The sequence below is a fragment of the Trachemys scripta genome, chromosome 9 (assembly GCF_013100865.1).
Source record: "Trachemys scripta elegans isolate TJP31775 chromosome 9, CAS_Tse_1.0, whole genome shotgun sequence".
NCBI classification, from domain to species: domain Eukaryota; kingdom Metazoa; phylum Chordata; order Testudines; family Emydidae; genus Trachemys; species Trachemys scripta.
In genome coordinates, this window is record NC_048306.1 from 70208899 (window position 1) to 70236556 (window position 27658).

Sequence of the window (27658 nt, forward strand, 5' to 3'; positions counted from 1 at the left end):
CTCTGGCTTCTCAGTTTTGTTAGTTAAATCAGTGAGATTCTGATCACTATCTCAGGCCCAAATAATGGTTAATTAAAGCCACACTTGTACCATACTTGTACAATGTTCATTTTGACTTTCCATTTTACATCTCATGTTCTATTGATGGCAAACCAAATGTATGTGGATATGACTTTCTCCAATTCTTCAAATGGATAGAGAATGTGCGTTTAATGCTATTTTAATTTCTTTATTCTTAATTTAACTGTATAACCTCATTCTTTAGTTCTGTAAAGAATTTTGGGGTGAAGTTTGGATAAAAGACTTTATTAAACCAGGTTTTCTATGCGTGTGTATATATGGGCATATTTGTGCATGTAAATTGGTCTCTACTCTTAAATCCTGATCTTAATCCTCAGTTTATCTAGTATGTTTGCAGCCATATTGCCCCTTATTATAGGCTATGTGCCATTTTCACAGTCTAGAACTAAGGTTCAAGTCAAAGTCTGAACTTCAGGTATGAGTGCAAGAGCATCTATATGCTCACCTTTTTAATTGAGGAGATAACTGGGAGGTTTATGTACAGCTTAACACTAGAGGTAGCTGATGCACTGATAATGTCGTCATCTGTTACGTATGTTCTACATGTAATCAGGCACATTCATGTTAGGAGTCTAAAAATCAACAATCAACGTACCAGAAACCAAAGAGTTTATTGGTCTTGATCCTCTACTTCTCCATTTGTAAAATGTATAGGTGGAAAACTAGTCCTGGAGTTTTATTTATGGTATACTAACAAATCTGTTCCCTTTGAATATATGACCAGGTCATAGTCATATATAGTACACAACGCCAGTCTTTTCAATCACATAAGGCAAAAGATCTCCAACATTTTCCAGAAGAAAACAGGGTTAAAGTGAAAGGGAAAATATCTTCATGTACAAATATGGAAAGGCTCGCTGGAGCTGTGTTGAGTGAAATAGAATGCCACTGTGTGTTATGAATTATATCAAACAGAACAGGCTACACCACAAACTGAAGTTCAATGACTTGGAGCACTTGTCATTGAGGTCACTGGAGACTGATAAGAGCTAAATTCTAATGTCAGACACTCAGAAGCTTATAGCTGTGAATCTTGTAAGACTGGCTACTTTGTGCACATGGGACAGCATAGCAGTGATTTTAGAAGACATCTGACAGTAAACATGGGAGTACTTGAGAATGAACATGAAGCTGAAAGTGTTGAAGAGTCTATGTTCTTGGTCTCCAGGGGTATTAGAGCAGAACACTTACTCCTATGTTGTATATGGCATGCAGCTTGATTCTAAAGTTGTGTAAGTGTTAGGCATAAGTAGGGCCCTACCAAATTCATGCTCCATTTTGGTCAATTACAATTTTTAAAATCTTATGACTGAAAATTTCATAATTTCAGCTATTGACATATGAAACTTCATGACGTTGTAACTAGGGGTCCTGACTCAAAAGGCAGTATAAGGGGTTGCAAGACTATTGTAGGGGAGGTCCCGGTATTGCCACCCTTACTTCTGTGCTACCTCTGGCAGCAGTGCTGCCTTCAGAATTGGGTGCCTGGAGAGCAGTGGCTGCTGGCCAGGAGCCCAGCTCTGAAGGCAGCACCACTGCCAGCAGCAGCAGCCCAGAAGTAAGGGTGGCATGGTATGGTATTGCAACCCTTACTTCTGCTCTGCTACTTGCAGAGCTGGTCCCTTTCTGGCCCAGCAGCTGCCACTCTCTGGCTGCCCAGGTCTGAAGGTAGCAGTGCAGAAGGTGGCATGGTATGGTATTGCCACCCTTCTGCGCTGCTACTGGTGGGGCACTGCCTTCAGAGCTGGGTGCCTGGCCAGCAACTGCCACTCTCCAGCCACCCAACTCTGAAGGCAGCACAGAAGGGTGGCAATACCACGAACCCCTTACAATAACTTTGCTACCGCCCCGCCCCCCTGTGATCCTTTTTGTGTCAGGACTCCCAGTTTGAGAAACGCTGGTAAAATCTGTATAGTGTAGGGTAAAAGTACACACAAGACCAGATTTCACAGTCCATGATGCATTTTTCATGGTCCTGAATTTGGTAGGGCCCTAGGTATAAGTAACTCTACTGAATCACTCATCTGGATTGGTCCATTGCTGGAAAGGGGGATTGACTTATTTAAAGTGTGATCAAACATGGCAGCTACAACAAAGAAGGTTTGTCAAAAACTTCACAGGATTCCAATGCCTAGTTTTCAGTAAACTTGTGAACGTGCATTTTGCATAAGGAAAACAATGATGACTAACTTTGTCCATGCACTACTGGATACACAGTTCACATCCCCACCTTGGCTACAGTATTTGGCCCCCATTTAGCCATGTGTGCACCTTCAGTGCAGTGTGCATGTGAAGCAGGTGCACATTAGCACATGCACATGTGAGGGCTCACTTTCAGTAAGCTGCTTCAGGTTAGGGCATCCCATGTTAAAAAAGATCTAGAGCTGAAAAGAGGAATGAAATCAAAGTAAGTAAAACTTGCAAGAGTTCAGATTTTGCTGAAACTCAGCCTCTCTTTCCTGAGGTTCACAAATCTTTCTTTCAATATGAGGTCAGATTGAGACTACCCCACCTCTTCTGTAAGATCTCCTCATCCCTCAAAATTCTGAGCTTTTTTTTTTGGGGGGGGGGGAGGTTCTTTTTTTAATCCTATGGGCTCCCGTGTGAGCTTTATATCCCAACACACATCTGATGTCTTAAGGAAGCAGATGGCTGACACCCTCCTCAGGCTCTTCAGCTCTCCCACCTTAATTCTGTGGCAAAGCCAGCAGGGCAGACCTATGTCTTTCCAGGAAAAATCTTCTGGGGCATGCGTCCCTTGTCTGCCCTTCTCAGTTCTTCAGCAGTGGGATCCAAAAGGGTTCTAAAAGGTTCTGCTGCAGCAGCACAGTCACATTACCCCCGTTGGCCTTTCTATTCTATTCCATTCCCACTCTCATACTGTGCTCATCAATGTGGCACTTGAGAGTTTAATTGAGGCCTTGAAAATTATGGCACCTTTAAATGACATCTTGTGCAGGATTTAAACCAGGGCCTGTTGCACTCGATCACAGGATGAGCTGGATTGTTAAGCGGTTCAAATCCTAGCTCTAACATGTGTATGGTTTCCCTCCTTCTGCACTGGAATCATATGCCTAAGAGGTGGTGCCTGAGAGCAGACCTGCTGGGAAATACAAGGCAACTATGTCTCAACATAAGGGATAGCTGGTAGGAGCAGTACTGTGCTGGGAAGCTTTCTGGGATCAGTGGAAATATCAAAAGTGGTTCCCTGTTAAGAGGGAGCTGGACAAGGAACCTAGGAAAGGCTGTGTGAGGAAGAAGCCAAGAAAGGAGTAAGAGTAGCAGGCATTGTAGGATACTGAGCACAATGGCCATGGGTTTAGTGCAGAGATCTGCACACAACTTAAGGTTTTCAACAGAAGGGGGGCATGGGCCATCTTATGGAGCCATCTAGAGAGGTGGTGCAGGAGGGCTGAAGAAAGAATACTGAGCCCACAAAAGGGGCTAAAAGGTTGGGTTTGTTTGGACACTCGCAGAATTGTCAATCCCAAGAATTCAAAAATCATAGGTTTGGCTTAAGTCAGGAGACTCTAAACAATTTTATGATTTCTTTTATTTGCCTTCTGCTTTGACCCAGTAGGGTACACTTGTCACATTTTCCAAGCTTTTTTCTCTGCAAGCATGAGGGCTAGAATTTGTTTAATGAAAGCTGAGATTCTCATGGTACTACAGGAATCAGAAACTGGAGTTTGAGGGGAAAATGCCAATTATCATGAAACTTGTGATTAAAATCACAAGTTGGTATCAGTGTTTTGTCCCCTCCTTCCAATAGGAAACTCTCTTGTTTTGGCTGGGTGACCATGTTACCAGCAAACTGCAAGTCTGCTAAACAGCTTGAGCAAAACTAAGGCAGCACCTGTATCTTGATGCCTCCTGGAGTAAGCTGCTGCTACACACTTGGCTTTAGAGCCCTTTTGGTCTACGATGACACACCCCAGACTGTGCAGTGTTAGAATTCCTTTTCCAGGAATTCTGCTGACATGAAGTATGCTTACTGAACTGAAGCTGCAATGCAACAATAAAATCTAATAGGTGTCTTGGGTCCTGTTGTCGAAGAATATGGGGGAGGAGAAGGATGTGTCAACCACTTTCCCACTGAAAGAACCTTCCTTTGATTTTGATGCTGGTGAAACTGCCTTCCTTGCAAGCTACCTTTAAAAATGAAGATAGGGGATTAACCCGAAGACACTAGAGGTGAGAAGACGCAAGTCACATGATACTTCTCTCTTTGGAAGACATAAGGAGTATACCAGGGGCTGCTTGTCTGCCACAAAACCTTGCCCTATTTACAATGAATAATACTGTTATAAATACCATAATGCTTCCACTGAGAAGGCAAGTAAACATCTCAGAAATTATAGCTACCTCCATGAGAGCACGGGAAGCAATTGCAAGGAATCAAAGTGATAGCTGTAATAAAGTACATTCTTTTTTAAATAATGGGCCAAAATGCGAAATGATTGCTTCTATTTTGCTGTATTGAATATGTCAAAAATAGTGACCTTGATGACTCAAGGCTTAATCAAAAAACACATCTGCTCCTAAAAATAATTGTCTTCCTTGCAGATCGGGCAGATGGTGCTACACATCGCACAAGAGGTAATTTAAAGAATTCCCCAAGTTATTGCTAAAGAAAATTAATCTTGTGAAACAGTATCAACAAACTTCAATTTTCTAACATCTTGAGCTTTCAAAAACTCTCTGATGATCAGTAATTGTTCCTATTGAAGAAACATGTTCAATAAATACTAAGTGCCCATTACAGTTCTTAATAGGATTAGTTCAATAAAAGCCTACTGCTTTCATCTTTTCGTTATGATCCTTAATCTCAACACTTTGAACGTACAAAAATGCTGATCCATGAAAGAAGATAATCTTTGTTAAAGTAAGTGAACTGAATAAATGCAGTGAAGCTTTTTAGTGCAATTAAATTCCAGCTTGGGCATACAACATTCCTAATGTTCTGTTCATGATGAAACTGAAAACTAGCAAAAATAGATAGTAAAAGAATCTCGAATTAGAATTCCAAGCCAAGTAACTGTCCCACACTGGAGGGCCAGCAGCCTCAAAATTCTGAGAAACGCTTATCAAAGTTTAGGTAGTGTTTTACAAACACTTCTTGGAGAACAGGATTAGAATTCAAAATGATCTTGACAAACTGGAGAAATGATCTGAAATAGGATGAAATTCAATATGGACAGATGCAAAACACTTAGGAAGGAATAATCAATTTCACAATTACAAACTAGGAAATAACTGCATTGGAAGGAGTACTGTAGAAAAGGATCTGGGGGTTATAGTGGATCACGAACTAGATGAGTCAACAATGTAATACTGTTGCAAAAGAAGTGAACATCATCCTGGGATGTATTGGCAGGACTGTTGTAAGTAAGACACAAGAAATAATTCTTCCACTCTACTAAGCACTGATAAGACCTCAATTGGAGTATTGTGTCCAGTTCTGGGCACTACACTTCAGGAAAAACATGGACACAAAGTCCACAGGAGAGCAACAAAAATGATGAACGGTCTAGGAAACATGACCTACAAAAGAAAAACCAATTTTTTTTAGATTAGGTTTGTTTAGTCTGGAGAAGAGAAGACTAAGGGAGGACAGGATAACAGACTTGAAGACTGTAAAAGGTTTGTTATAAAGAGGAGGGTGATCAACTGTTGTCCTGTCCTCAGTGGCTAAGGAGAAGTAGTAATTGGCTCAAAGTGCAGCAAGGGAGATTTAAGTTGGATATTAGTAAGAATAGTTGAGTACTGGAACAAATTACCTAAGGAGGCTGTGGAATCTGTCATTGGAGGTTTGAAGAACAGGTTAGACAAACATCTATCAGAGGTGGTCAAGATAATATTTAGCTCTGCCTCCGTGCAGGGGACTACACTATATATATCGAGGTCCCTCCCAATCCTACATTTCTGATTTTTACACTTAATCCAAAATTCATCAAAACATTGGAAGCTTTTGTCCACTGTTTTACTCATCATCCCACTTCTCCTCCTAACCTAAACTTCCCCTGAGCCCTGCCTCCTGATCAGCTCTCTGGCTGACTTCATTTCTCACTCTCACACACACAACCCCCTGCCCTCAACCCCAATGACTCCCATTAGCCTTCTATGCTTCCTTATGCCTGTCTTTTCTTTCCTGACACCAACATTTGCTGCATATGTTCTGTGGTTTCAATTTGTTTTCTAGTCTACGTTGGGTAAGTCTTCAAAATCTCACCGCTCTTCCTTGGCAAGGTAGGAGAAAACTCAGCTTGTATTGTCTCCCTCTCTGTCTAGGGTAGAGATGGAGACCACCAGCAACTGAGAAGAGACTTCCACACCTCTTTAAACCCTTTCTTGAATTTGGCAGAGTAGTTACAGAGACAGAGGCATTATTACAAGTCAGAGTGGTATTTCCCTAAATCCAGGTAACAGATGAGCATAATTTAGTGTTTGACCTAGTTGTCCCCCCACCCCCATGCCCCTAATCAATGTGTGCCTATCACTACCTGGAACTTTGGGATATTTAAAGTTTAATTACTTTCAAAGTGACAATATGAATAGATTCAAGTTTATTTAACTTAAATCCATTACGAAGTCTGTTAGTGTTAACATAAGCCCAGGCTCAATTTGTCCCTCTGACTTTATTTTGGGGCACCAGATGTCAAAGGACAGTGATCTTACTTTCACTTTGCATCCAGAAGGACCCCAAAGCACATTACAAACTCTCCTACAAATTTTGAACAGGGATCACTTCATCCACCATCTTCTAGAGTGCAATATAGTAGCTGTTCAGTAGTATATAGCAACTCTAGACAACAGTTTTGCACAGGAAGTGAAAGATATCTCTTCTTATCAAAACTGCAGGGAGATCTTAGAGAAGTATAATACAATACAACCTGGACTTTAGGTACGACACCAATGTTAATATACCTATACTTATGGAGAATACCATAGAAACTATAATGAACATAAGTAGCCATAAGAACCCAGGCAAGGAGACACACATCATGGAGATGAATACTTGCCTGCTCAAATGGTGTGGACAGGAGGGTTTTGACTTCCTTGCCCAGTGGATGTTCTGAGAAGAAGGGATGCTGGGAAGATGGGGACCACCTGACCAAGAAAAGGAAGAACACCTACGCACACCAACGTCCAACCTAGTGAGGAGGGCTTAAACTAGGTTCAAAAGGGGCAGATACTAAAAGCACACAAATAGGTATACAAAAGGTGACCTTAACAGAGGACTAGATGTTGAGGTGAAGGATCACAATAGGATCACAAGAACAACAAGGGGGAAATCAGTGGGGTAATCTGATCAACATCTTCAATGTCTACACACAAACATAGAGTATGGGGGGGAAACAGGAAGAGCTGAAAGTATTCATACCTAAGCTAAATTATGACTTAATTGCCATAGAAATGTGGTGGGCTAAGTCTCATGACTGCAATATTGGTATAAAGGGGTACAGCTTGTTCAGGAAGGACAGGCAGGGTAAAAAGGGAAGAGGTGTTGCATTATTCACCCATAATATACACTTGTTCTGAGCTCCAGCAGAAGGTGAGAGGCAGACCAGGTGGGAGTCTCTGGGTAAAGATAAAAAGCTTAACAAAATAAAAAGGGATGATATAATGAAGGTGATCTACTATAGACCATCAAATCAGGAAGAGGAGGTAGATGAGGCAGTTCCAGAAGAAATAACAGAAATATCCAACACACAAGAGCTGGTACTAATGCGGGACTTTTTAACTACCTAGATATCTGTTGGAAAAGTAATACAGCAAAACACAAAACTTCCATTAAGTTCTTGGAATTTATTGGGCCACCTTTTTGTTCCAGAAAGTGGAGGAAGTAATGTGGGGACAACCATTTTAGACTTGAGTCTGGCTAACAGGGAGGAATGGGTAGTGAATCTGAAGGTGTAAGGCAATTTGGGTGAAAATGATCATGACACAATAGATTTGAAGATTCTAAGAGAAAGAAAGAGTGAGAGCAGCAGAATAAAGACCGGGGCTTCAGATATGTAGAATTTGTCTACCAGCTCTCTGAGCTTAAGGTCCCATGGGAAGCAAATCTAAGAGAAAATGTAGTCAAGAAGACTACACTAAAGGCCCAACTACAAACTATTCTGGAAAGCTTGGAAGAATAGTAAGAGGCCAACATGGTTCCATACAGAGCTCTTCAATGTCCCAAATCCTACAAAAAGTGGAAGCATAGACAAATTGCTAGGGAGAGTACAAAAAATTAGCCTTAGCATGTAGGAATTGACTCAGAAAGGTTAAGACACAAAATGAGATACCTCTAGGAAGGGATATAATAGGCAAGAAGAAGAGGTTCTTTAAATATATAAGGACCAAGAGAAAGAAGGACAGTGTAGGTCAGAAAAAAATCTAATAAGTGATTACTGAAAGCTGAGGTGTTTAATGCATATTTTGCTTCAGTCTTCACTAAAAGGGTTAATGGTGACCAAATACTCAACACAATAAACATGAACACGAGGGGGAAGGAACACAAGCCAAAATAGGGAAAAAACTGATTAAAGAATATTTAGATAAGTTAAATATATGCAAATCAGTAGGGGCTAATAAAATTCACCCTATGGTACTTAAGGAAGTAGCTGAAGCAATCTAAGAACCATTAACAATTATCTTGGAGAACCTCACGGAGGACAAGTGATGTTCCAGAGGACTGGAGAAGGGCAAACATAGTAATTGCTTTTAAAAAGAAGAACAAAAAGGTCCTAGGGCATTCCAGACCAACAAGTCTAACTTTGATACCTGAAAAGATACTGAACAAATGATTAAACAATCTATTTGTATGCACCTAGAGAATAACAGAATTATAAGGAATAGCCTCCATGGATTTGTTAAGAACAAATCATGCCAAACCAACCTACTTTCCTTTTTGATAGGGTTACTGGCCTAGTAGATGGGAACTGGGGGTTGGGGGGGGGGAGGAGCAGATGTAATATATCTTGATTTTAGTAAGGCTTTTGATCATAGTCCCATATTCTCATAAGCAAGCTAGGGAAATGTGATCTAGATAAAATTACTATAAAGTGGGTGAACAACTGGTTGAAAGACTGTACTCAAAGAGTCATCAGTGGCTTGCTGTCAAACTGGGAGGGTGTATCTAGTGGGGTCCCATGGGGTCAATCCCAGGTCAGGTACTAGTCAATATTTTCATTAATCATTTGGATGGAGTAAACAGTTTGCTTATAAAATTTGCATACGACACCAAGCTGAGAGGGGTTGCAAGTGCTTTGAAGGACAGGCTTAGACTTCAAAATGATCTTAACCAATTGGAGAATTGGTCTGAATTCAACAAGATGAATTCAATAAAGACACGTGCAAAGTACTTCACTAAAGAAGGTGAAAAACAAATGCACAACCACAAAATGGGGAGTAACTAGCTGGGGCTAGTACTGCTGAAAACGATCTGGAGGTTATAGTGGATTGTAAATTGAATATGAGTCAACAATGTGATGCAGCTGTGAAAAAGACTAATCATTCTCAGGTGTATTAACAAGTGTGTCATATGTAATACATGGGAGGTAATTGTCCTGCTCTACTTGGCAATGGTAAGGCTTCAGCTGGAGTCTTTTGTCCAATTCTGGCTGCCACGCTTTAGGAGAGATGTTAACAAATTGGAGAGAGTCTAGAGGAAAGCAACAAAAATGACAAAAGGTTTAGAAAACCTGACTGTGATGGGGTGTTCACCCCACATCACCCCTGAAAGGGTTAAGGTGGCTCAGAAGGGGATAATTAACCTGGCAGGCTGCACCTAGGGGTAGATTTAGGCTTCACCGACAACCCTAATTGAAGATGGAGCTCATCTGGGTTGGAGTAGGTGTGGGCTTGTATAAAGCCAGGAAGCAAGAGAAGAAGGGGCTTATAGTATAGAAGCCTACAGTTGTTCTCTAGGCTTAGAGAAACCATTGAGAAGATCCAGAGGGTGAGTAGAAGACCTGGTATCCTAGCTCAGAAGAAATAGTTCCACTACTAGCATAGTAGAAGAGCATAGCTTTGAACTGGAGGGACTGCCAGAATATCTAGTAAGCTAGTCCAGTGACCTATATACTGGAAGGGGAAAGCTATAGTGACTTGGCTAGAAGGCCAAGTACAAAGAAGGAGCATCCTAAGAAAGAGGAAGAACTGCAATTCTAGGAGTGTGAGAGTGGGTCACAAAATGAATGCGAGGCAGAAGGGGGTGTCAGGGTAGAACAATTTCCCAGATGCAGCCACAAGGAGATGCCCTAGGGGTAAGTAGGGAGCAAATATGGTTGTTGTAGTGGTGTTGTGTTTTTTTTTTTTTTTTTTTTTTTTTTTTTTTAATAAACTGGGCATGTTTCTTCTTGAGGAAAGAAGACTGAGGGGTGGACCTGGTAACAGTCTTCAAATATGTTAAGTGCTGTTATAAAGAGGACCATTGTTTTCCATATCCACTTAAGATAAGAAGTAATGGTCTAGATATTAGGAAGAACTTTCTAACAATAAGGGTTATTAGACTTAAGAATAGTCTTCCAAGGGAGGCCAGGGAATTTGCATCACTGGAGGCTTTTAGAAAATGGGTTGGACAAACAACTGTCAGGGATAGTACAAGTTTACTTGGTCCTGCCACAGTATAAGGGGCTAAACCTGCTGACTTCTAGAGGTCCCTTCCAGTCCTACGTTTCTACGATTCTATCACCTCAGTTTCCTGTCTCAGGGAAAAGTTGGCATTTCCAGTAGCACAGTCCTCCCTAACCCAAAACTCTATTTATTTACTTTATTTGCCAGCAGTGATTCAGAGGGAAGGCTGCCAGCTACTAAATTGCCAACCTGCATTTGTAGCATCTAAGTGTTCCTTCGATATCTCATGTGCCTGGGTGTAGACAACTAGGGGTTTTAGCCCCTCCCAAAAATTAGTTATTGCATTAATAAATATAGGAAACTTTGGGAATAAAGGAAACTACCTCACAGGGTCCTAGAACTGGGCTCCAGCCAAGCCTGAACATCTACGCCACACTAGCCCAAATCAGCTGGCATAGGCCAGCCATGGGCTTTTAATTGCAGCGTAGACATACCCAGAGAGACCCATGTTCCTTTGGCCTCCTGTGATGATATATCATTTCTTAGTTTTTCAGCATCCTTTAGTAGTAATTCTGACCCAAAGAAAATAAAATTAGATTGTGACCAGACCCTGCACAGGTACACAAGAGAAGGATTTAAGCCACTTTATACCTCTAGAACAGGGGCTGACCATAGTCTTTGTCCTTTTATTTTCCTAAGGACAGAGACTGTTCTGTACTAGTGTTTTGGGGGACACTTTCCATTCCAAAGGAATTGGATGGACATGCAAAGGAGTGTATGCTACACACCTGAAGAGGTGCAGCAGTGGGTGCATTCCCACTACACACCTGGGAGCTCTGAGAGGCAATATTTCCTGTTCCTTCCAGTGGGAGGTGTAGCATCACAACAGAGACCACTGGCTTTGTGCCAATGGCTTATTTGCAATTTTAGAATATTCATGCTTAAATTACTGGGTTTCATTATAAAAGTGCAATGTACAAGAAGAAAATAGTACCCTCTGGGGGCTACTGAGAGAGGAATAAATGAGCTGTTGCCATCATTAACAGTATGCCAAAATGCATCATCACAAGCAATCCTTCACCTTTACCATCCCATTGCTACTGCTACATTCAAGATCTATAATGGTCCCCTCTGGTTTTTTCAATTTTTTTTATGAACCCAAACACTATGGTATCTTGTGCCCAGAGCTTCATTTAAGCTTCATCTATCTGGCAAAAAGTTGCTAACTATCAAAATTATTTAAAACATGTACGTATTGAAGTCTACAAAGAGGGGTAATTAAATGCCTTTTTAAAGACTTTAAGCTTTGCAAAAAATCCCAATAAACAGTATTTAAGAATTAATTGTCATTTGTAAAAAGCTTTTAGCATCTCTGGGATAGTTTAAAAACAGTTACATGGAATTTTCAAGTTCCTGTAGCTGTCTGTTCAATGGAGCAATGCTACTGGTATCTGCTGAATTTTGTACCCTTTTTTAAAATTTAACTTTGCATGTAAAAGGGTCAATATAGTCCTTGTACAGTGACAGCTTTAGATTTGATGCCATTGAAATTACTATTCTAACACTCAATTCGTTTTGATGAGTCTTGATGTGTGTACTTCAATCAGAGCACAGATGGTTAGTCAAACAGACAATCTATAAATACCTTGAAAAATGTGATTTGTTGGTGGGGGGTGTGTGTGGTTTTTTTTTTTTTAAATGGATGTGGGACCTATGCATAATGTAACAGGACAACATCTAGGCCCGAACCTGTATAGTGCTAAGGACCTTTCAAAGCTATGCAGCTCCCTCCACTCCTATTGATTTCACTAGGAATTGAGGGTTCTGACTACCTCCCCTTAATCTAGTCTGGAGGCTGATATGAGCTATAAAGTAAATGAGTAAAAGATGTATTGCTAGTTTTTTTTGCACTTTTAAAAAAGCAAAGTTCTCTAAGCACCTGCTTTATTTTCAGCTCTCACATGCCACCACTCTGTTGGGGTGCACATCTTGTTTTGCAGAGAATTTGCATTTCAGAATGATAAAGCTGCAGAAATGCCAAGCCTTCTGCTAGATGTCTTCCTAGATGTCTCACAGAGAAAAGGCAAACTGAGCTACAGTAATTTTAACTTTAAAAGGACCTTTTTTTTCTATAGTCATCGGGACCTACCCTGTTTCCCCGAAAATAAGACAGTGTCTTATATTAATTTTTGCTCCCAAAGATGCGCTAGGTCTTATTTTCAGGGGATGTCTTATTTTTCAGAAATGAAAAATGCCTCATTATCGGTGGATGCCTTATTATCGGGGAGGTCTTATTATCGGGGGGATGCCTTATATTACAACGAGAGGCAAAACTGTAAGTAGGCCTTATTTTCGGAGGATGTCTTATTTTCGGGGAAACAGGGTAAGTGCAATTATTCTATTAATCTCAGACCCACCAATAGGGGATTGGCTTTTAAAGTTCTCCAAATGCAATTATTCTATTCAAAATTAGGAAGCCTTTATTGTTGGCATTAATGATGTTCAACCTTATTTGTAAATAGGATTTTAAAAAAAATACTGGAGAACATCCCACTTAACTGCAAGTTGCACTGAAACAATTTTCATGCTGTATCCACGTTTGCATACATAAGGCCTGATTCTGATATAAATCAGAAGCAGCTGTTAGGGGCCTAATGGGGTTATACCAATATAAAACTGGTTGAAGTGAGACCAGATTCAAGAAGTGCTTGAGCAATTGCTACCAGGAAGCGACTTTGTTTTAAGTTTTCCTGTCCAATAGTGGACTTCACAAAACACCAGTGCTGTCGCTGAGAGATGGGAGAGTTAAAAGTAGGGGGGCAGGGTGCCACGGATGGACTATGCAGACTTTATTATAAATCTAAGACCTGATCCTGCAAACATTTAGTTACATGTTAAATTACTCATGTGAGTAAATTAAATTAAAATCAGTGGGGCTACCCATACACTTAACTTTAAGCACGTGCATAAATATTTGCAGGATCAGGGCCTGAATCCTCCACTTCATACAGTAAAACCTCACACACAGCATGGAATTGATCCAAAATGAGGATCTGGGCTCAATGTTAAATAAAATAACCATAGGAAAGCAAATATGGAAAATGTACAAGTGAAAATAATCATGTAATGATGAGCAAAGATTTAGGAAATCTGCAAGCAATGAAACTCTACTAATACTACACCTCTACCTCGATATAATGCTGTTCTCGGGAGCCAAAAAATCTTACCGCGTTATAGGTGAAACTGCATTATATTGAACTTGCTTTGATCCACCGGAGTGCACAGCCCCAGCCCCACCCCCCCCGGAGCACTGCTTTACCATGTTAGATCCGAATTCGTGTTATCAGGTCATGTTATATTGAGATAGCAGTGTACTACTAGAGCTATGACAAGGCAGATGAAGGAGCAATGCCTGGTAACAATTTGTTGACCCCATTATTCCAAACATCTTAAATACTGAACAAATCTTATGCCCCTGAATGTGTCTGTCTGGCATGGCATAGCATATGGTAAATAGTGCACATTGTATCCACTTTTTAAAAGATTTTTGAAGTTGTCTATTCTGAGGTGTTAACTTAAAACCATACTGCATCTAGCTAATTCCCCAGTCTCTTGCCTTTGTAAACTGTAGGCTCTTCAGAGTGCTTCCTTCTTTGCACAGTGCCTAGCACAATCTGTCACTGATCTCAGCTGGAGCCTGTAGTTGCTACTGTAAGACTGTTAATAGTAACTGACACATCTGGGCCTGCTCCTGGAGTTGCTGACCATCCAAAATCCCGCCTGCCTTGACTTCAATGAGTCTGGAGTCCACGAGATTCCTATTGTATTATGGATGCATAAGGACTTCAGGATCTGGCCCACCCATGTCTTCCCCCACCCCTGCAATGTATGGTCTAGGATTATACCTTACAACAATTTATACTTGGAGTTCCAAGATCTTTTTATCAGCAGGCTTCTGCTCTGCTTCTTCTGACCTAGATTGGTGCACACCCTCTGAAATTAGCTACAACTGCCCATGCTGCTAAAACAAGTTCAGATGACCAGTTGCCTAGAATTCTATCCGGCTTTAATTCTGCTGGATTTTAAGCAAGCTTTTTTCCCCTCCTTTCCAGAAATCAGTACTATCCAGTGCAAAATTAAGTGTGAAAACATCTCTCACAAGCTTATTGAGACTTCATTCATAATCTTCAGTAGCATTCAGTTCCGTATATCAGAGGTCACTATATGGGTTGGTTTTTGCAATTCACTTAAATCTTCACAAAACAATTGGTTGAACTTACTATCTAGTTACAAGACCTGATACTGATCTCCTGCATGGCAAATCTGTATCTGATTAACATTAAAAATGGAAGTTACCACAGTTCCTGTTTTGATCAAACCTCTATGATGTAGTGCAATTTGCTACATGATGCAGAGCATCAGTGTAATTAATCAAAGGGACAGAAGGCTAGAACAGTGGTTTTCAAACTTCTTTTCTGGAGACCCAGTTGAAGAAAACTGATGCCCGTGACCCAAAGGAGCTGGGGATGAGGGGTTTAGGGTGTGAGAGGGGGCACTGGGCTGGGGCAGGGGTGCAGGAAGGGGCTCCAGCTTTGGGGGGCTCAGGGTTGGGGTGTGGAGGGGGTCAGGGCTCTGGGCTGGGGGGGCAGGCTTTGGGGTAGGGCTGGGGATGAGGGGTTTGGGGTGCAGGAAGGGGCTCCAGGTTTGATGGGGGGCTGGGGCAGGGGATTGGGGTGCAGGCTTACTTCAGGTGGCTCCCAGTCAGCAGCACAGGGGGGTGCTAAGGCAGACTTCCTGCCTGTCCTGGCAGCGTGGACTGCGCTTCACCCCGGAAGTGGCCAACAGCAGGTCTGTCTCCTAGGCAGAGGCCCACATGTGGCTCTGCATGGCTCTCAGCCACAGGCACCACACCCAGCTCCCATTGGCTGGGAACCGGCCAATGGGAGTGCGGAGCCAGTGCTTGGGGCAGAGGCAGCATGCGGAGCCCCCCCCCCCACTTGGGAGCCAGATCTGCTGCTGGCTGCTTCTGGGGCGCAGTGCAGTGTCAGAACAGGTAGGGACTAGCCTGCCTTAGGTGGGCAGCACCACTGCCGCTGGGACTCTTGACTGCCTGGTTGGCAGAGTTGCAACCCAGTGCTTTACATTCCATGACCCAGTACTGGGTCACGACCTGCAGTTTGAAAACCACTGTTCTAGAAAATGCTATCTGCTAAATTTATTCTTTGCTCTACCCACTCCTGGATCTTGGTCCCTTTATTAAAAGACAGAAAATAAGTTTGACTCCTATTAAGATATCAGAAATAGTGCCTGAGTTGACTCTGGTTTTAACACACAATTTCCATAGCTTTCAAATTTTAAAAGCTGATTTACACGGCACACTTATAGTGAAGTCGCCTTTGTCACAGGATGACCATAACACTTGTAGAGAGGTTCACTGTGATTGAAACTGAAAACAACTTTAATTCTACTCCAGTCACTATATCCAATTACAGTGCAATTAACTTTAGGGCACGTATATGGTAAGATAATATCCTATACATTAATATTTTCACATCAATTAAGTTACTGATAACCTATCCCAGTTTCTATACACAGGGCTTGATCCCCTTTCTCTTACAGTGGCATAAAGTCAGCAGTAACTTTACTGGAAGTAAATGGAATCACACAAATATAAAATTGGTGAGAGATCCAAATCCTTAACAGCATTTGAGGCAGAGGCGGGGGTGGGGGGGTGGGAGGGGAAGAGATAAGTCAAGTTACTAATGGTAAATAAAACCACCTATTCTGATTAGGTACAACCTTAAAAGTTGATCACATCAGCCAACACACACTGATTACACTGTATCTAACTCTGTTACAAATCTAAGGCTGGAGGGAACAGAAGATTAGCTGTAAGATTTTGTTTCAGTGTTACACTTAATTAAGCAATAGCCACTAATCTTGATTCCAGAGAGAGCCAAATTCCATGGGTGCAATTCTCACTGAAGATGTAACTGCACATTTGGCCCTAAGGAAGGACAACCTGACTCTCAAGCAGTGGATGGATGCCTTTCATAGTATTCGTGATTATGAACTGACATGAGCTGATATCATTCACTTAGATCAGAAATCATAAAGTAATATGGTCTAAACTGAGTGTTTGCATCTAATTTATATTCAGAAGTGCCACGTGCTCTGAGACCATTTCTATGACCACATGGAGATCTGCTCCTAAACTATACTAAGCTATTAGTTAAATTATATAGGAAGAATCAGTTTGATGTTAAAGACTATTTTCTATCATCACTTGCTCACAGAAAATCTTATTTTAAAAATTTACATGAGTGGTGCTTTTAGTTCCTCTGTAAGAATAAAGCTCCATTTCCCTTCTGATATCCTAGAAAAACACACATTCAATCATTTTCATTGTTGACAATATGAAGTTAACTAATCATTGATCAAAAATCTGGGATGCTTTCTATAGCAAACAAGGCTCTAAAATCACCTCTGAACAACTTTTACTCACCCTGTTAGGGCAGCTCATTCATCCCTTTGGTAGCATACTATCATTCAGCCATGTGATCATCTTCACTTCCTTTACACCAGACCCCACACATCCACAGCAAGAGCCCAGCAATACTGGCTTTCCTTCTCTAATGCTTCCCTTGTATTGGGGTTCCCCTTCATCTATGGACTGATCCTCTACTGCCTTGCTGTTTATTTCAGACCAGAGCAAAGTTGGCATGAAAACACTAGCAGCCTGATTTGATGGTGATTTACACTAATTTTGCACAGCTGTCCAAGACTATAGAGGGAGGAGGCAGTGGAGAACTGGGCCAACAAACTGTTGGTAAAAGCGATCCTCCATTTTGCTCCTAAAACACTAAAATTCACTATTCCTAACTGTACTGGTCACTAAACCCAACAGTATGTAGTCAGATAATTGAGATCTTGAATTTATTAAAGATTATCGGGAAAATTCGGTGTCCTCAAAGGCCCAGTAGTAGTAGAAACAACTTGTTTCTGTGGCATAAAGAGGGAAGTGTGCATGGAGTTCTACTTCCTGGAACCCAGCTGAAAATGAACTTTCTGGGTAGTATGCACAGCATGAATTGGGAGCAGTGCAAGGTGAAGGCAGGGCCGGTTCCAGCATTTCTGCCACCCCAAGCCAAAAAAAAAAAAAAGCCGCGATCGGCGGTGGCAGTTCAGCGGCAGGTCCTTCGCTCCTAGAGGGAGTGAGGGACCTGCCGCCCCCGAATTGCCACACATGCCGCCCCTCTCCCTTGGCTGCCCCAAGCACCTGCTTGTTAAGCTGGTGCCTAGAGCCGGCCCTGGGTGAAGCGGGAGCTAAAGATCCTCGCTTTCTCTCCTCGTACCAGAGCATAAGCTTGTTTTGATAACTGCAGTTATTCCAGCCACTAGGCTGCAGTATGTTTCATGAAGCAGCTGTGAAACTGGTTTTCGTGCTTGGTTGGTGGATATTTGCCCCTTTTGTCTCCCGCATACCTGAGCCTGGCTAGTCAGACTGATTGGGCAAAGGGTCTGCTCTCATACCTTAAAGGAATGACTCAGCTACTCAGTGAGTTACAAGAACACTGTTCTACTCTAAGAGAGTAGAATATAATTTGTATATTAAGATGAATGCCAACCAGACCTCTTAGATAGCAAGAGGTTATGGAGCAATCAGGTGGGAATCTTGGCTGCATAAGAATTACAGGGATCAGAACCTAGAGCCCAATTCTTCTTCCTTACTTCTGTTCTGTGGTACTTGCACAAGTAGTCCCATGGCACTCTTGCATAGCCAAGTCATAACAAGAACTCCTGACTATAATTCACTAATTACTTGTGAAATGCCCTGTTAATATACCAACTAGTGAGCATCAGCCTGAGACATTGTAACAGCCTTTTTAGGGTTTCTAGGCAGTATTTTGGAGTCCATGGGAGCAGGCATCCCAGCCTGGGTTGACTGACTGGGTTAGTGGGGCTGGTGCTAGTGCTCTAACATTAGCTATGTAGCCAGTGCTTTGAAGCTGTAGCCTGAGCTGTGAAGCCTGAGGGGGAGGGGCTGGTGGTTCAGAGCCCAAGCTCCAGCCTAAGCCACAACTTCAAAGTTATGTGTATACAGCTCTTGTTAGAGCATGAGCATGAGCCCCCACTAGCTGAAGTCTATCCACTGGCCTGGGAGGCTTGCTTGGCTGGCTCAGAAATGCTATGTAGATGTGACCTTATGACTAACACATTTCTCCCCCCCCCCTTTTTTTTTAATTTTTTTTAACTTTTAACCAGATGAAATGGAGCCGGGGAGGAAATGCCTCAGTTAGGAAGGTCCTCCTTTGGCCAGATCCCCAAATCCTTATTCACAACTAGTATTACCTTACTCCATGAATAACCCTCACTCCCTGACCCCCCAACTTCACTGGGACTCTACCTTTGCCACTCAGTGGGAAAGGGTATTGGAATCGGGCCTCTTTGTAATTAAAAAATACATTTCTTCTAAAGTCTCTTTTAAATAGTCAAACTCTTGTATAGATTATAATTAGTCCCTATGTAAAATGTACTGTATTTTAAGCACTCCATCCTAAGGTGCTCACAAGTCATGTCTTCTAAGAGCAAAAAACAGCCATTTTATTCAGTTACAAATATAAATATCTTTAGACTACATAATATGATTTTACTTAAAATCCATCTCCATTACTTTAAACCAAAACAAACTGATGATAGAATGCAAACCCATGTCTTAGTATTGTTTAACATGTAACAACCCATAACACACACTGGATGGCTTGATTAATCTCTGCTACTACGGTTGTACTACTTTAAAATGCTAATCAATTTCACATCAAGTAGATTGAAACCCCACTCAAACTGCTGGCATAGTTCAAACATGGTACTTGCTTTTGAAAACAAATGAACAACATTGCATTGAATTTCACTTGATTTATGATCTGTGAGTGTGCAAATACTCATAATTACCAGAGTATATAATGTGAGGTAAAGATTATATGACCTTTTAATCTAACTCCATAACAATTACATTGTTACTACTTTGTAGTTCCTGATAATCTAAGAAACAACTTTTTATGGGCTGGGGGGACTGCTGTGTTGTATTTCAGAGTTCTTTGCAAAGACTGCAAGCTTTCTATCCAGATGTTACTAGCAGAGCAGTCTTTTCCTTTAATAAACATTAGAACAATTTATTCTGAGGAGGTAAACATCGGTAGTACAATTAACTTTCTTACATCAGCACTAAGAGGGTGGCGCATCTACAAGACAATAGTAGCATATAACTGTGTGGGTGTATGTACAAGCTGATTTCTAGGCATGTTAGACCATTTCCCCACTAATCTGATGCCTTTCCACTAGGAACTGAAATATAGACCATGTAAAATTGAAAGAGAGATTCGGACCTATTCTGAATACACTGCAGAACTGTTTCTTCTCTTCTAATATAAAATTTCCCTCTGATCTTCTGTGCAACTACTCCATACACAACCTATGAAGATTATTTTTACACTACCAGTGAAACAAAGCAGCTGGCTTACAACATTTGAAGTCATAATTATGACTAAAAATGTTCAAAAAGTGCATCTTCAAAGCATGGGCACATTCTGGGCCTGCTCAGTGCCTGGAACACCCTTTGACTTCAATGGGAGGGACATGAATGGGGTGAAAGTCACGCTTCTGTTGAGGGCCAGCACAGTTACACTTGCATTTTCCAGACTTAAGTGGAGCACACAGGTCCTGTGCTGACTCCCTGCATGGAGAATTTCACTGATGAAGCAGCTAAAGGATTGAGCCCACAGGCTAACTAATCCCCACAACACCCTTGTGACACAGGTACCTATTATAACCTAAATGCTTTTGTTCTCCCTGGATATGTGGTCATTCAAGTACATGCAGTATAAATCCTCTGTCCTTCTGATTAAGAAGCTTTACTTGCAGTACAAAGTGTGCTCAGTTCAATTATCTCAACTGTCCTGCAAGTTGTTTAAAAAAAAAAAAAAAAAAAAAAAAAGGTAGAAAATAACTCTAAACAAAAACTGTTGGAATAGTCTCCTCATAGACTTTAAGGTCAGAAGGGACCATTATGATCATCTGGTCTGACCTCCCGCATGATGCAGGCCACAAAGCTGTCCCTACCCTTTCCCTTGACTCTGCTGTTGAAGTCCCCAAATCCTGTGGCTTAGAGACTTCAAATAGCAGAGAATCCTCCTGCTAGCGATCCCTGCCCCATGCTGCGGAGGAAGGCGAAAAAACTCCAGGGCCTCTGCCAATCTACCCTGGAGGAAAATTCCTTCCTGACCCCAAATATGGCGATCAGTAAAACCCCGAGCACGTAGGCAAGATTCTCCAGCCTGACCCTACTACTACTAGCCAGTGTAAATGCATGAGTGGGCTTAGGCACACCCAAACTCTACTTAACCCTTATTTTGAAGACTTGTGGGACAGCTTAAGAGTGCACAGGTCTTGTGCTGTCTCTCTGCACAGTAGTGAATTTCACCAGCTGGGAATCTGCCTGCTTATGGACTACAGCAGCTGATTCTAAATGACTTTACTACAATGTGTTTTGTGTATGGTTTTTTTATTAAAGTACATTTCTTAACTCCATTTTTAAACTCCATTTCTTAGGCTTTATCAAACATTTGAAGGATGAATCTTTATTCTTTTTCCAATCATTAGATAGAGACATGGGGATGAAAATTAGGAGCTTTTAAAGAAGAGTTTATTAGATGGCCAAAAAGGCACAATTCCACAATCAAGCAAGAGGACAAATGTGGCTAAAAGCCCATCCAGGTTCAGTGGTGAAATGAAGGCAGCAAGTGGGGGGAGGAAGCAACATACAACAAATGGGGTGGGGTAGGGGGGGAATGAAACCAACAGCAAGCCATTTAAATTAGAAATAATGAAGTATAGAAAATTGATAAGAGAATCTAAAGACATTTGGGGGGGGGGGTGAACGCAGGGCTAAGGACAATAAGGAATTTCAGTATGTTTGGAACAAAATATTCTATCACCGTATAGGCCCATTAGTAGATGGAGATGGTAAAACTAGTAATGATGCAGAAAAGACATAGTATTCAACATATTTCTGTTCTGTATTTGGAAAGAAACAAGATGAAAGACTTGTATCACGTTATGATGAAGTACCTTCCAGTCCAGTAGTAACCAAGGATGGTGGTAATACTTATTCCTGGTAGATAATTGTTTTTTAAAGCAGCAGCCCTGGATAATGCACATCCAAGAGCTCAAAAGAGCTGGTGTAGGAGGTTGCTGGCATACTGATGTTCATTTTTATTAAATCTTGGAATACTGGGGAAATTCTAGAAGACTATTTGTTGTGCCAGTATTCATATAGGTCAGGTGAGATGACCCAGATAACCAGAGTTACTAGCTTGATCTCAACATTGGGTAAAATAATGGACTAGCTGTTAGGAGTATAATTATTTAAATCTCATATCCTTTCATTCTTTCATGTTTAAACATGATTTTGACTTTTTGGTTAATAACAATAACTGCATTGATTGTAATATAGTTAAACTTTTGTAAGGTCTTTGACTTAGTACCAAACGATGTTCTGATTAAAAACATTGGAACTATACAGTATCAAAGCACACATTAAATGGTGTAAGAAGTGGCTAACTGTTTTCAAGTAGTTATTAATGTGGAATCCTCTTCAAATGGGGGTGTTCCTAGTAGGGCTCCAAAGGATCAGTACTAAAGCCACTATTAATCATCACTCATATCAATTACACTACCTGATAGTAAATATAAAATTTGTGGATGACGCAAGCTTGGTGAAATAATGACAAGGCAGCCATACAAAGCAATTTGGATCACTTGGTAAGATGGGGCCCATTCAAACAATGAGTTTTAATTCAACCAAATGCAAGGTCATACATCTAGGAATAAGGGGTGCTTGCAATGCCTACAGAAAGGGGAACTACATCCTGGAAGGCAGTGATTCTGAAAAAGATCTAGCAGTCATAGTAGACAAATAAATGAACATGAACTCTGTGTGATGCTGTAGCTAAAAGGTCTAATAATGAGATCCTTGTACATATAAACAGGGCTATAGTGAGTTGGAGCAGAGTGGTGAAAATCACCTCTGCATATGGGTCTGGTGATATTGATATTGTAATACTGCATACAACTCCAGTGTCAACATTTTAAACAGGTTGTTTGAAAAAGTGGAGAGGGTGCAGAAAAGAGCCACAACTGATTTCAGGGCTGGAGAAAACTGCTTTAGAGTGAGTCCTAAAGCTCAATCTACTTCATAAAAAAGATGTCAAGAGGTGACTTGTTTATGCTGTATAAATATCTTCATGGGCAGAATATATTGGGTACTAAAGGGCTCCTTAATCTAGATGACACAGGCATAACAAGAATCAGTGTTTGGAAGCTGAAGCCAGACAAATTCAAATTGGAAATTAAGCACAGGTTTTTTAAATAGTGAGGGTGACTAACCTTTAGAACAACCTACCAAGGGAAGTAAGTGGTAGATTCTACATCGTAGTCTTCAGATCAAGACTGGATTCCTTTCTGGAAGATATGCTTTAGTTAAAGGTAAGTTAATAGACTCAATACAGGGGTAACTGGTGAAATTTAATGGCCTCTGATACACAAGACGTCAGAGTAACTGATCTAACGATCCCTTCTGGCCATTAGAATGAATCCCTTGCAATTTAAGACAGATTTTGGTTATGAGGGTAGAGTGTAAACATCTCAGTTAATGTTTGAAAACTTAGATGGTTGGTTTGTTTATTTTTTAAGTTCACTTGTGTATTTTAGGATCTGATCCTGCAACTGCATTCTCATGGAGGAGAGGAAGGGCTATATCTTCAGGGCAGCCAAGTCACAGGCTTAAAAAAATGCAGCAGGGATGTTACTTATAAGGTTGGGGGAGGGGAGACTGAATAATTTGCCAGGAAATCGTATGTTGCCAAGCAAAGCAGCACCCTTCTTTTGGGGTTTGTTATAAGAAACACATGAGCAAGCTGTGTTTTCTTCAGGCTTCCCTTATAAAATAAAGGCAAAAGCCCTGATTTTGCAACTATTATTCACCAACTGTTTTCATTAAAGTCACTGGAAGCTGAGATAACTCAGCACCTTCCACATGTCAGTTATCACCATGTATTTCCCCTCTTTTAACTGTAGGCACTCTTAACATCAGCATTAATTTTAGTTATTTTTAGAGCTCCTTACTCGAGGCAAAAAAACCCCACTGTATCCATTGCTAAAACACAAGAGGAGTTTATCTCTAGTAGTATGTACTTTACACTATTTAAACAAAATATTCGTCTGTATGTTGTAGTCAAGAAGCAAAAGTAAACTGCATTTTGAAGATTACCCTGAGAAGCCTGTTGTAACAACCCTTAATGTTTTCCTTTTGTGCATCAATTTTCTCAGTGTAAATGAGAGAATTTCCTTTTTATCAGCTGTTCAAAAATGCCTTATCTACAAAACACTCTATAGAACTGAGACAGCCAAGAAGTGTTTCAGAGTAGCAAGAAGTGTTGTACTTGCATTTTGATCTATTACTATAAAATGAGTAGTTGACACACACGCATACTGTCCAGTGAGAAGAGATGAAAGAGCCTCTAGAATATCATCTTTTTTTTATTGCTTTCCTGAGAAACCCCCATCTTATTCTGATTGTCATTTATTTTCTGTTCAGTGTTTAAGCCCCCTAAAACATTAGAAATAAAAAAGCATTTAACTTAAATCCAAAACCACTACATTTACAGCTTTTTTTTTAAAAGCCCTTTTATCTTCCTGATCTCTAGGCTTCATTTGTATATACATAAATGTATTCAGAAAAATTTTAAAGTATGCTGTTAGATACTAAGTACAATGTTAAAATACAATTTTAATAACATTTTTGCATACCGTGATTTCTACCCATATTTTGCTCTTTCTAAATTATGCATCATCTGGTCTATCTCTTTAAAACCCTAGACATCATTGTTTTACTTCAATGATTTTCACAATATACAAAATGATTTTTTGTTCAAAAAAAATACTTCTGCAGTGCTTTTCTGACTGATGTGTACTAGTAAAATAAATGCAGAAAGCTCCACATCTGAGAATATTACTAGTTTAAAAAACAAATCCCCAAATGTAACTATGGCTGCTTCATATAGTTACACTGAGTGCATTCATATGCATGATTAATATACAGTGCTATATGCTATACCTTTTTACTGTTTTTACCCCAACCTGTTATTTTCTTAAATAACCAGCATGAAAGCTATGCTAGAATCTGCTGCCATTTCATTTTATAGCACTGAGTTTACACTACTACTAGAGAAATGATATTGTGCCAAAGTGAAATCAACAACAAGGGGCTGAAAATCATGTTCTAAGGGAGAGATAATTTGCTGGAAAGCATATATTAAAAGCAAACAACTGCTAGTTAAACAATCCTACATCTCACTGAATATTTAGGGTGAAATGTAATTTTCCAATGTCCCACTATACCTTCCTCAGAAATCCCACTTTCTCTACCACCCGGTTAGATTTTTTTCTCTGCTAGAAAGCCAACCTAATACCCTATCCTTGCTTTAGAGTTAATAATTTTCAATATTTGTATTACTATTTTTATAGAGGCAGTGTTGCGCTGGCAAAGGGGGGAGAGATTTTAAATCCTCTATGAACCAGAGCTCCCTCAGGGCTTTGCTATTAATAATTATTAAGGTTACTGAGCCCTTTCACAGCAAAAGTTTTTGAAAGGCACGGAGCACCTGCCAGCCGTTCTGCTGGGCTCTCTGGAGAGAGTCACCGGCGGGAGGGTGGTTACAGGTTCCTATGAACAATTACACGCATAGCCCCCTTCGTGCTGGAGGTAAGGAAGCGCCACAAGCCAAGGGGGCTGAGTGTTGGGCAGTACTTAACGGGGCACCTAACAGCCCTCTGGGCACCCCGCTCCTCCTCGTTCACTGACTGACTAGCCTGCTCCCAGTGCCCTTGCCCCGGCAGCCCGTTTACACGGGCGCTCCCCGAGCGCTTCGCTCCGCAGTGTCCTCACCGAAGGCTGCTCCGCCGCAGGCAGGAGAGGCGCCTGCCCCGGAGCTCTCTGCGCCCCAAGCCACCTGCCCGGGCTCCCCCTCCGCACCCGGCTCGCTCCTTGCCCGCGGTCCCACCACCCCTCCCGCTGCCCCCCGGAGCCGGCTCGCTCCCAGGAACGCCTTTGGCTCGGGGGCTGGAGCCCTGAGGGGCGGGGACAGCCCGGCTCCTACCTGGGAACGGTCAGCAGAGAATGGCCGGCCATGGCGAGGAGACGAGCCCCGGACTCTGGCGGTGCCAGGGGAAGAGCGAGGGCGCAGGGCGCTCCGCTGCTGCCGGCGCACTGCTCTAGCCCGGCTACGCGCCGCGCGCCGCCCTCTGCCTCGCTCCTCCCCACGCTCCCTCCCCCCAGCCCCGGCAGAAGGGCGCAGGCCGGAGCCGCTGCAGCCCGCTGAGTTTGGACCCCGGCCGGCCCCCTGAATTCCACCCCGACTGCCCCCTAAATTCCGAGCCCTGGTGCCACGGAAACCGGAATCCGGCACCTGCACCCTGCTGATCCTTGGCCCTGCTGCTGCCCCAACTTTCACGGCAAGGTCAGAGAGTCCATGGAGTTGCTCTCACTGCACCAAAAGATTCCAGACCTCCATGCATCCTGGCATGCCAGTGCCACAAAAATCCTAGCTCTGGCACATGTATCTTGCCCCCAGCCCCAAGCTGTACAATCTAACGGCAGGTCTTCACTACCGGTGGGGTCGATTTAAGATACGCAAATTCAGCTACGCGAATAGCGTTGCGGAATTCGACCTCTCGGAGCCGACTTAGCCCGCTGTGAGGACAGTGGCAAAATCGAACTCCGCGGCTCCCCGTCGACGGCGCTTACTCCCACCTCCGCTGGTGGAGTAAGAGCGTCGATTCGGGGATCGATTGTCGCGTCCCGACGAGACGCGATAATTCGATCCCCGAGAGATCGATTTCTACCCGCCGATTCAGGCAGGTAGTGTAGACCTAGCCTAAGTGAAAACAGGAGTAGCTGTTCCTCCTCCTGTAGATAAAGCTGCCCCCTGATACATCTCAGAACAGTAGCATTGGAAATAACATCTCTGAAGCTTGCCAATTTTTAACTCCAGTCCCCCCCAAATTCTACTAAATAAACAGTAGCTCCTGATGTACCAAAATATCCAAACTCTGTTGTAAGCTGGCATTGCAAAAATGGGTATTTGGTACTAGGATCCTCTGCAATCCAGCTAATTTTTCTGAGCACAAACTCAAACATGGGAAATAGACTTAAAAAGGGAAGTGCAGGTACTGCAGTTTTAGGACATCAATGCATCCCTGTTGGAAACACCATAAAAACACTGATCCTTCTGGATCCTACCACCTTTCGGTCCCCTATCTTCTCAAATAGTACAATTAAAATAGACAACAGATGCTACTACTCCTACATGACCAGAAGAATCCAGGCTTCAACATGTCCCAGTGCAAGAGCATTTGAGTCTTGGCAGAGTAAACTGGGCCACCGACTCCTGAATTCTACTGTGTAGAGTCCAAATGTGGCTGCTCTTAGTCTGTTATAAAAATCTGAACACTCATGCATCCTGGCACAGAACACTATCCAAATACAAGTATAAATCCCTTAGATTGCTTTGAAGATCTCAGTCATTAGATCATAGAATCAGAAATGTAGGGCTGGAAGGGACCAAATAAACCTAGACAATTCCTGAAAGGTTTGTCTACCTGTTCTTAAAAACCTCCAATGACTGGGATTCCACAACCTCCTTTGAAAGCCAATTCCAGTGCTTAACTGTCCTTATCATTAGACAGGTTTCAGAGTAGCAGCCGTGTTAGTCTGTATCCGCAAAAAGAAGAACAGGAGTACTTGTGGCACCTTAGAGACTAACAAATTTATTAGAGCATAAGCTTTCGTGGACTACAGCCCACTATGCATCCGAAGAAGTGGGCTGTAGTCCACGAAAGCTTATGCTCTAATAAATTTGTTAGTCTCTAAGGTGCCACAAGTACTCCTGTTCTT

General features: G+C 41.9%; 1 protein-coding gene across 4 annotated transcripts in view; it reads right to left on the reverse strand.

The window, feature by feature from the left end:
• Positions 1-25972, reverse strand: part of SPHKAP (SPHK1 interactor, AKAP domain containing) — a 111520-nt gene extending 85548 nt beyond the window's left edge. For all 4 annotated transcript variants that reach the window (XM_034781617.1, XM_034781616.1, XM_034781614.1 and 1 more), the window contains exon 1: positions 25863-25972. In XM_034781617.1, the coding sequence (XP_034637508.1) occupies positions 25863-25894 (32 nt within the window). In that variant the 5' untranslated portion in view covers positions 25895-25972. The remainder of the gene's footprint in view (positions 1-25862) is intronic.
• Between the last annotated feature and the right edge of the window lie 1686 nt (positions 25973-27658).